Consider the following 11,454-nt stretch of genomic DNA (forward strand, 5'->3'; position numbering starts at 1 on the left):
GACGCTCCAAATATCTGTTTCTAAACACATGTAGAGTAAGTGTTAGTTCTATGATTAAAATCTGTTAAGAAATTACGGATGAGTCGTGACCAACAGAAATGTAAAGCACTGTACATTTCACTGATGACATAGGCATAAATGTAATTGAAACCTATGCACTGACTCACTTTACTTTTTTAAGTGATATTTTCTGGTTTAAACAAAATGTTTAACAAAAGCTCTATGATAATCATTTCTATAGAGAGTGTTTGTTCTGTAACAGGGGTCTCCCCGTCTCTCCAGCTCTTTAATATTAAAACAGAAAATACATTTTCAGTTCCAATTTAGTCTGCTCACTTCCTTTTGATGTGTTTATCCTGTATCCTGTATGAGTTCTCTCTCCTGGTGTGTGATACAATTGGTATCCCGACCTTAAAATGCATTTTCTGTTTACTAAAGAGCTGGAGAGACAGAGAGACTCCTGTTACTCTTCATAGCATAGCAATGATTAGTTACTATCAGAATATAGAGCTATTTAACACTTATTTTAACAATAAAATATTACGCAGCTTTAAAAGTTTAATATTTTTTTTCTTGCAAAATTCTCAGTCTACCTTCATGGAGGCAGATAGCACACACCAGGGTAGATACGTGTACATGTACACTATACTATTATAAAACATATACCCCTTACACGCCAGCTATTGTTTTTTTGTCTCATACCCTGAAATGATCTAATCAGCTCTTACAGTATTTATCTTGTTTTGTCTCGTTGTTCAGTTTGTATGGCCATGTTTCATTTCATTTTATTTTGTTTCGCATATGGTAGTGTATTACAGTACACGCAATTCATAACTTCAATAATTCATTAAATCATATACACCCATGAGCGAAAAGGAGCAGGAAGAAGAATCAATTCTTATTAATACCTGCCCCCTATCCAATTTAAAAAATATATACTTGATGATTGGTGCATACAACCAGTACTTGCACTAGCAAGCACGTTTAAACAAAACCAAAACCCATAACAAAAACGAGCAACAAAACGTCATTAAAACGATGTAACGACGAATGTTCAGATTTAAGCACAGTAAAATATCAGTCAAACAGTCAAAGCAGCATTGTGCAAAGCACCTATAGTATTTTGAGCGTGTCCTCAAATGACACAAAGCAATCACTAGGGCAAGGACGTGCTTCATGCTCACATTAACCTGCTCCCAGTCTCTTGGCACATGTCACTGTACTGTACTGTGCATTGTACAGTATATATACAGTGGACATTTTCATGTCAAGGACCCCCAAATGTATGTGTATTTGGTCGCGGACGTCCATTGAAAAGGGACCCCCATACAAGATCTGTGATGTTAAAATGTTTCAAGAATATTTAAATTATACTTGGGACCCCCTCAGCTGGGACCTATCATGGACCCCATGTTGAGAACCACTGGTATTTATCACTGTATAGCTATGCTATCATGGTTATCTTATGTGTTGTCATTCATATGATTCTTATGTACTGTATAGGGCCTAATAGTTATGCCTATAGTACTGTATAGGGCCTAATAGTTTGTAAATTGTACAATTCCATCAATGCATTTACTAGAATTGTTCATTTTATTACCTCACACTGTGATTGTTTACTCTGATTGTATTTACTGTATAAGCGGTGTGTCAGTTCTCCAAAAGAGACAGCAAACACAGCAAACAGTAGCCTAGTGTAACAGAGATGCACAAATGGTTTAGGAGAAAATCAAGTCCATTACATTTAATCTTTTTTTGTTACAACCCGTTTTCAACATAAGTTACCCCCACGTTTGCTTGGGCTGATGATTATACTATTTGTGTATGCTCTGTTGCTAGAAGACAAGGTTCAACTAACTCAACTAAAATGTATTTCACAGTTTTAATATCAGACACTAAACCATTCCCCAGGTAAATGGTCACCTAAGTAAAGTGCAAATAACTACCGTAGGACACCAGGTAAACATCAAACCTAGCATGTGTCTTAAAAACATGTTTGTTGACAAGAGATTAGAACCATATTGGGTGAAGTCCATCATGCTTGAAAGTCTAAACTTGTCCACAAAAGGAATGCAGAAGTTGCAGAAAAACATTTCAACCTCACAAAAATACTCAAACCTCACATCTCATGTGTGAAAAGTGCAATGCCAAATTCCAAACCAAAAGGTTGGAACAAAAATAAAATAAGGCCATAATATGCTGTACCATTATCCATGTGCAAGTTACAACACAACTCTACACTACAATAATGTGAATGCAAAACGTTATGCTTACCTCAGATAAAGCACAGTCTGACTTGAGTTTGAAATGTATGTGGTGATTTTATAGAGTGTATGATACACTAATGAATCCTAGTATTCAGAGAGAGAGAGAGAGAGAGAGAGAGAGAGAGAGAGAGAAAGAAAGAGAGAGAGAGAGAGAGAGAGAGAGAAAGAGAGAGAGAGAGAGAGAGAGAGAGAGAGAGAGAGTGTGCATGCGAGCACATGTGTCCACAATTGTTCCTGCACAATTGATCCTGCCATATTTATTTTACTAAACATAATTCCTAATAATAACTCCAAAGAACTAGACAAACCTCTGACAAAACTATGCATTGGTCAAGATATGCCATTTCCACCTGCGATATGACCCACTTGAAAATCTCTAAAGTGTTCATGGCCCACCCATCTGACCACTTAACTCGGCTGCCGTGTTAAGTGGTCAGATGGGTGGGCCACGTGCATTTTCAGAACATGTTCATTTTAATGATCAATCAATCGATTGTGTTCTGACTTGGATCAATGGAAATGTATTGGTATCAAAAAATATATAAAACTATTTTACAAATTACGCTTTTATGTTAATGTTATATCATTAAAATCACTCTCAATACCCTCACGGCCGACCAGTGGTCTCTGCCCACAGGTTGAGAATCACTGGCGTACACAAGGGAATTCCATTTGCATATACACATGTACGTCATCAACATAAAATGATAGGAGGATTTGAGATATTTGTGTTAAAAGGAACACATTTTAATCACTTGGCCACCTGGCTCAATTAACAGGAATCTCCTCCCTGCTTGGCACTCAGCATCAAGGGTTGGATTGGGGGTAAGTCTCTGTGTCCAGGATACATATTTGTACATCAAGCTGCCTCATGCTACAGAAAAACAGGATTGATTGATTGATGTACTTTATTTAGTAAGACATGAGAACAACAGTACATGGAAGTACAAATTCACAATACAAGGTCTACTAAACTGGAAGACTCATTAAGCACTGAGCTTGTTTAAGATGAGATCCCCATGCACACAAATCATGATGAATCATGAGGAGATAGGCTCCTTTCCTATGGACCACATGGCTCTGCAAGGCTTACTACTTCTGCATATTAAATTGTATGCATATCAATCAATCAATCAATCAACCAATCAATCAATCAATCAATAATTGTATTTATGTAGTGCGTAATACATTTTACATGTTATTTACTGTTATTTAACCAAACCCTGTTTACCATTTAACTTTGCAGACGTTGCAGGTTACATTAGCCACAGTACATAAATATCTGACACAAATCATACCAAGTTTATACATGCAAAAGCATTTAAGCATGTTTCTTTAGACACCAGTGACTTTTTGAGATTCTGAATTCTTAACTCCCCCCCACCTCATCCTAGAAACTAAAGAGTCCAGTGACTGGCTAGTTCACAGCTGAGCGCAGTGGCGTAACGCAGAATCGCGGGGCCTCCCCGCCACTGGCGGAGCGTGTATGAAGTTATGACACATATTTCACAGATAATAATACTATGTATTGAAAACGTATCAATCTAATCATTTCATCAATCAACTTCATCAATCATTGTTTTATTTGATGGCGTTCCTGCCCTTGAATTTTGGCCTTTGTGCCCTCAAAGGCCAAGTATATTTGTCTGTCATTAAATGTTTCGTACAAATTACCCCAATGGAAACAAGCCATAGGCTTTCTTGGGTTTAAAATCCTCTTAGCAGACCTTGTATTGAACTGTACTTTCCTGTGCTTTTTTTTTCTCAAACTGCTAATAATGTATTCAATCAATCAATCAATCAATGGCCCTGACCATAAAATGACGAAATTCCAGGTTAGGCCTCCCAGTGATTACACTGAGAGTTGTTTTGGAGGCCTTGTATACTTCAATTAATCAAATATTGGAATATTGGATAAGGAATGCGACACAAAACTAAAAGAATCAAATGTTTTTTGTGGGGAGAACTACCCCTTTAATGTATTGTGCGGTCTTTCTGTACATATGATATGCCTTTTCAGGTGCATCCTGAATGTCTTGTCTCGTAGCCCATATAGAAACAGACTGACAGACCTGGGCAGGACCTGAATTATAACATAACTAACAAAGTGTGGGGCCCCTGCAGGCAGAAAGTACATAAGGACTTTCAACAACATGGGCCGCACATAGGTAGCCATACACAACAGCACGTGAAATCCATTCAGAAGTATCGTATTTCTGGCTTTCTTTGAGTTCGTGTTAGCCGTCTTAGCGGCAAACACTATCCTGAAGTAAGAATAGAACAAAGTGATCCAAACCAAGACCAAAAAGATGATGTGGGACGCGTCTCTCTTTGCCAGGCTGTAGGAGCTGCGGAAGACATTATCCCTGTAACAATAGAGTTTGGAATGGAAGAACACTAAGGGTTCTGTAGCCAGGAGGATGAAGAGGTCCGGTAGGACAGAAAGCACGCTCATGGACCACACCAGGCCGATCACGGCATGCGTTCTCTGCACAGTGCAGATCTGGGAATGACGGAGGGGGAAGCAGACAGCGATGTAGCACTCCACCGCCATGGCGGCCACATTCAGCGGCGTGTTTTGTGTCGTGAAGACACCCAACAAGACGAGGACACAGCACAGGGAGACGTTGATAGGGCCGACGATTTGGAACATCATGGCAATCGCAACGCTGACCGTCAGCTGGATCATGTCGTTGATCACCAGGTGGATGAACAGGATGTACCGAGGGTTCTGCTTGAAGATCTGAGGAGAATGAAATACTGTAGGCTACTATATACTGTTGACTCTCATTAACCACACTTGGGTGAGCTTTCAAACATAGGTCTTTACTGGTGGACTTCACAGGATGAATTGACACAGATAGCGCACTTCAAAGGCTTTTAAAAGGTGCAGTGGATATCGGTAATCAGCACAGGTGCAAATAATGTTCCTAATCAGTAGCTGTTCTTTTGCTTGAAGACACTCTATTACAAATACTGTATGTAATGTCATCATTCAAAATATGAGATAAAACACCACCGGCAGGATGGGGAAAAAAACTTGCAAAAATATAGGCATAGCAGGGTGATATGAATTGCTTCATTACATACAAATATTTGTAATCTCCCTTTCACCAGATAACTTAATCAATATTCTTATTAATTACATTGGTTCAAGGTTCAAGGTTGTACTTTATTGTTACATCTCGTGTACAGGTACATAAGAACATAAAGCTTATTTTGGTTTGGCTCATTCAGACAATGCGGCAACAGAATATGATAATAAAGATTTAAAGAAAAGAAAGAGAGTGCAAAAAGGAGAATAAAGAGAGCATAATCAAATGTACATAATATGCATTAAAAAAACTTGGTACATTGTATACACCAACAGCATTTTTTCTTTAGTAGCTGCCACCTAACTTTGTGTAAACAACTTCACACTTCACTTCACTTGATAACATGCACTGGGTGTCTCCAAATGTTCTACAGCTGAATGACTGATATCTTTGTAGTATGAGACACAGGCAGGAAATTACAGTCCTTCTTCTGTCCCAAAGTATGGGACCTTTAACCACTCGTACCCTAGCATCCTTATTCTGGGGTAACCTTTGATGAAAATAGCAGATCTACAAGCTCATAACGCATTGCAACGGGATGCATTGTGAGCTTGTATATTTTACCATTTTTGTCAAAGATATTAAATTGTAGACCGAAACTTGGGAGTCCAGCCAAATAAGTATAGTTAATGCATAAAGACAATTGTTATGTTTGTCCTATAATCATTAGATATAATATTATACCTTCACTGAGATAATTCGGTGCTTCAACCCATTCAATCCGGAAACGCATCTATGTAACCACTTAAACTATTATTCAATACTTTGGCTATTCAAAAATAGCAGATATTCAATACTTTGGCTATTCAAAAATAGCAGATATACAAGCTCAAAGTGTGGCACAGAGTGCCGCGCTTTGAGCTTGTAGATCTGCTTTTTTTTTATCTTGAAAATGTGTGCAAATCTTGGAATATATATATTATTATTTTTAAGCAACCAAATTTTACTCAAATATTTACTTCTGGGGGTCCCTGGAACAAAATATTTTGAGATGGGGGTCCGCGGCCACACAAAAGCAAAAATAGCCAATCTTGTAGATCGGCGAGTATTTTTATTTTGGTGAAAATTGTGTCTGTGGGTTTTATAAATGTTGAACCAATGAAAAATATTGTGACTAAAGAATAACTACATTGGATCCATTGGAACACAGGCAATTATTTTCCATTTCCTGTAAAGTAATGGTTTTGGACATAAGAAGGTTTCCATCTGACAGCGACGATATAAGAAAAAAAAGAATACCAGGGAAAGCCAAAGGACTGCTCAATATCTAAACACTGATTCTATTCTATTCTATTTGTCTGCACACAATGGCTTTGGAGCATGTTAGGAGTGCACTAAACTTTATTTGTTTTTTTAACGAATGGGTTCCCAGATTGGGAGTGCACAAGTTACCATGATAATGTAGCCCCATTAAAAGAAAGCTACTTGTGATACAAAAATATTATAATGATACAAATAAAAATGTTATTTAGTAGGGTTCAGACCTGTTGTTTGTTGAAGGTGTGGACTGTGATGACGTTGATATAGTTGATGGAGATGCCCAGAGCCACCAGAATCACATTCTTGGTGATGGTTTCTCGCTGTGTGACACCTATGGTCACATTACTGACTCCAGATGAGAAATTCATGTCAGAGCTTTAGATCTGGTGAACGTGTTGGATGACAAAAAGCAATATCTTAGATGCTATAAATTAATGTCCTCTAAAATAGCAAAGGTTCAGTGACCATTGCAAAAATAATAATTTAATTGTTATCATCTTTACATTTCATGTACTGTATTCCCCTGCATACACTAGCTGTAAAATAGGCTCAGTTTACGGAGTTAGTTTATTCATCCAGATGTAAGTAAATCCCTGCTTAAAGTGAAATATAGGGCCATATCATGCCATACAAATATGCCATTCTACTTGAAGACACATTTTCATTTTTCATACAAATAATTGTGTTTAACAATTTAATTGTGTTTTAGACATTGAACATCTGAACATCAATACACATGACATTGTTTGGCTTTCAGGCTTCATAAACAAAAGTTGCACAGGATAGATATGACAAATTACATAAGTATGCAAAGAAATGCCATATACAGTATAATAACTTTATACTTAAAAAACATAATAATACTGGAAATAGCAGACCTACCTCACACGATGTCACACGATGCGACACATTGTGACCTTGTAGATCTGCTATTTCCACATTTTATTTTATTTTTATGTTTGAAAATGTATGAACACTGTTCAACATGGAAACAATTATGACGGTTATGCAAAAAATATGTGCGATTATCTAAAATGATTATGATCAGACGATTATGTAATAATGGTGACAGTCCTAGGAAGACCTGTGGAAAACAAAGTTTGTACAGTATAGTTGTACTGACCTGGGATCATGTAGTGTGATGTGGATTACATCAGTCTGCCCCATGCATGTGAGTCTCATAGCTTTAGGAGAACACCTTATGTACACCTGTGTGTGTGTGTGTGTGTGTGTGTGTGTGTGTGTGTGTGTGTGTGTGTGTGTGTGTGTGTGTGTGTGTGTGTGTGTGTGTGTGTGTGTGTGTGTGTGTGTGTGTGTGTGTGTGTGTGTGTGTGTGTGTGTGTGTGTGTGTGTGTGTGCGTGCGCGCGCGTGTGTGTGTGTGTGTGTGTGTTTTTAGCACATTTATAATAATTTATTAGTTTTTCATATTAAGTCAGAATTACTGAAGCGAAAAACGTCCTACACGTACACGCACACGGACACGGACACGGACACGGACACGCACTCGCACACGGACACGCACTCACGCACGCACGCAATCACGCACGCACGCACGCACGCACGCAGGCAGGCAGGCAGGCAGGCAGGCAGGCAGGCGCGCGCGCGCGAGCGCACGCACGCACGCACGCACGCACGCACGCACGCACGCACGCACGCACGCACACACACACACACACACACACACACACACACACACGCACACACACACACAAACAAAGCCATCTTGTTACAACTCAGCAGGAGCCACCTACCTAGTGCCACTGCAATGTTGGACTGTGAATGTGACATAACATTGTGGGCCGACATAGGTAGCAAGCTCCAGAAAAAAAACTTTTGCATCAAGCAAAGGTGAGGCCTATCCCCGCCACACTCTACACCATCCCTGCCTAGACTTGTAGGTTCTGACATCTCTGCAGTGAACTCCACACCCTCTCCAGGCCATGTCTCTGCATCGTATCCTGCACTGAGGAGCCCATCTTCCCCACACACCTGATGGCTCAGCTCAGTCCCCGAGTTTGAAGCTTTTCAAATCTGTATAGGGGAGAGGGGGACAGCCCAGGACTTCCTGGACTTCCAGCCCCCCTATTACCACCACACCCACACTCCGATCTACCCACATGAGGGCCACCCCAGCCCTGCTAGACTCCCGCACCGACCCTTTCACTGACGCCACACCGCAGCACCCACTCCTCACCTCTGACGTACCAGGCCCTCTAGGTGACTTTGGCTCCTGAGGCATTTGACATTGTGGAGCAGAATCTCGTAGTATTTGAGAAATTGAAATAAACAATAAAGCTAAGTTTAAATTGACACACACCCAGAAATATACTGTATACTTTTACACAAGAATTGGGTTTGTGACGAGATTGAAAAGTGGGTGTTGTTGTTTTCGATGGCAAGGAGTGGAATTGGTGCAAAACAAGTGCTTGTCATGTGAGTTTCTATTTTGTTTTAGAAAGATGATGTTGTTGTTTGTTTGTTTGTTTGTTTTACACACAATACTAAAACTGTTAATTTTGTATTAACCAGAATGTGTTAAATTAACACAATGTTTTACTGTAGTGTTTACAGTAATTATGGGTAGACACTTCAGAAGCGTGGTGAAAAGTTTCTTGAAAAGATGTTGTATGTTGCTATCAAAACTCAATCTCCCTATGGATCAATGACCCAATGTGTTAAAGAGCATCACCATGGCACCTAACTGTTGTTGTCAAACAACCAAATCTTAATGACATTGACCTTCACATTGTTTTTTCCACAGACAGAAGAGCAGTTCCCTTTGTGGGACTAATGTTTCACTTCAGAGGCTTTAATTAAGGTTCATTAAGGTCAATGTTTTCACACATATCTCTTAATGATGGTGATCTTTAACATCCTCTCTCAGAAGATTTAGTGTTTACCAGATGATGATGATGATGTGTGTGTGTGTGTGTGTGTGTGTGTGTGTGTGTGTGTGTGTGTGTGTGTGTGTGTGTGTGTGTGTGTGTGTGTGTGTGTGTGTGTGTGCGTGTGTGCGTGCGTGCGTGCGTGCGTGCGTGCGTGCGTGCGTGCGTGCGTGCGTGCGTGCGTGCGTGTGTGTGTGTGTGTGTCTTGCATCACTCAAATCTGCTTTGTTGTTGTTACTATAGTGTAAGGAACAGAGAACTTGTTTCCTCTTTACTGGGGCTGCTTCCACCATAACAACGACGTACTTGAGGGAGTGGAGGAGCACCTATTCCATCATTATGGTGGTAGCCACACACACACACACACACACACACACACACACACACACACACACACACACACACACACACACACACAGACACACACACACACACACACACACACACACACACACACACACACACACACACACACACACACACACACACACACACACACACACACACACACACACACACACACACACACACACACACACACACACATCATCATCATCTGGGATCTGGTAAACACTAAATCTTCTGAGAGAGGATGTTAAAGATCACCATCATTAAGAGATATGTGTGAAAACATTGATAGTGGGGTTCCGTGTCAATGCAATTTTTTATTTTCATTTCCGATTCTTGTGAAAGTTTCGTTTTCACTACTAATTTGAAGGTAAGGGTCTATAAAACAATTCTGGTCGAAGATATTTTCACCCAGATAAAAAATGTGCCTCTAGGGGGCGCCGGCAGATGCCAGCCCTAGCTAAATATGTTAACTGTTGTAACTTTTGAATGGATTATCCGATCTGAACATATGAGATATGTATGGATACAGGATCAGGAGTAGCATTTGGTACTTCAAGCATATTACCCATAGAATCATTTTCATTTTCCAGTATTGGCGCATATCGTCAAAAATAGATATAGTAGGGGACCGAGTATGGGTAATTTGTTGTTTTAATTTCAAATTGATGTGAAAGGTTCGTTTTCACTACTAAATTGAAGTTAAGGGTCTATAGAACATTTCTTGTTCATGTGTCAAGCACTCAGATAAAGAAAATGGCCTCTAGGGGGTGTCAGCGGTTCCCAACCCCACACCAGCCATAGAACAATATGGGAACTGTTATAACTTTTGATTGGATTATCCAATATGAACATAATGAGGTATCTATGGATTCAGGATCAGGAGTAGCAACTGGTACTTCACACATATTTCCCAAAGAAGCAATATTTCTATCTGCACATTTCCACAAGAATTGTCAGAAGAGGTCTATGCGCTAACGTATGTGTCGGAATAGCATTAATTTCCATTTTTGTCTCCACTACCCATCTATCTACTTGAATAACTAACATTACAGTGTCTTGCTATGTAAATTATTATCATTATAATTATTAGTAGTATTACTTTCCATTTTAAGATAAATCATTCCAGAACAGCATGTTAAATGTCTTTCAATATAGGCAGGATTTCTATTAATATATGGCATACATGTTTTTTGGGGTATTAAGTGGTGCTGAATCCAAATCTGCTGTATGCCCAGCTCAAAATTGACCATTTAAAGATGGCGGCCACCACTATGCTGAACTATATTACGTAAAACATATTTTTGACTACACAAGGCAGAAACTTGATTGAATTTAGCTTTTTAGGTTTTCATATGGGGAATCCAATCCCATATTCTGATTTGAGATCAAATGTGAGGAACGTGTTTAAAACGTATATTGGGAAAATTGTCATTTATAGGGGATATTACAAACAATTTGGAACAAGTTAGGCCTAAGGGAACCCGTGACAGCTGGAAGTCCAGGGAGTCCTGGGTTGTCCCCCTTCTCCCCTGTACAGTTTTGATAAGCTCCAGATTCGAGGGCTGAGCAGGGCCATTAAGGGTATAAGTTAGATG

General features: G+C 39.6%; 1 protein-coding gene across 1 annotated transcript in view; it reads right to left on the reverse strand.

Moving 5' to 3' along the window:
• Window positions 1–3,684: 3,684 nt before the first annotated feature.
• LOC308081939 (odorant receptor 131-2-like) overlaps window positions 3,685–11,454 on the reverse strand; it is a gene marked incomplete at both ends in the record, with an annotated part of 60,077 nt that continues 52,307 nt past the window's right edge. The window contains 2 exons of the mRNA XM_080423555.1: window positions 3,685–3,739; window positions 4,280–5,010. Coding sequence (XP_080279681.1) covers window positions 3,685–3,739; window positions 4,280–5,010 — 786 coding nt within the window. The remainder of the gene's footprint in view (window positions 3,740–4,279; window positions 5,011–11,454) is intronic.

This window comes from Gymnoscopelus braueri (assembly GCF_963280865.1).
Source record: "Gymnoscopelus braueri genome assembly, chromosome: 3".
In the NCBI taxonomy this organism is placed as follows: domain Eukaryota; kingdom Metazoa; phylum Chordata; class Actinopteri; order Myctophiformes; family Myctophidae; genus Gymnoscopelus; species Gymnoscopelus braueri.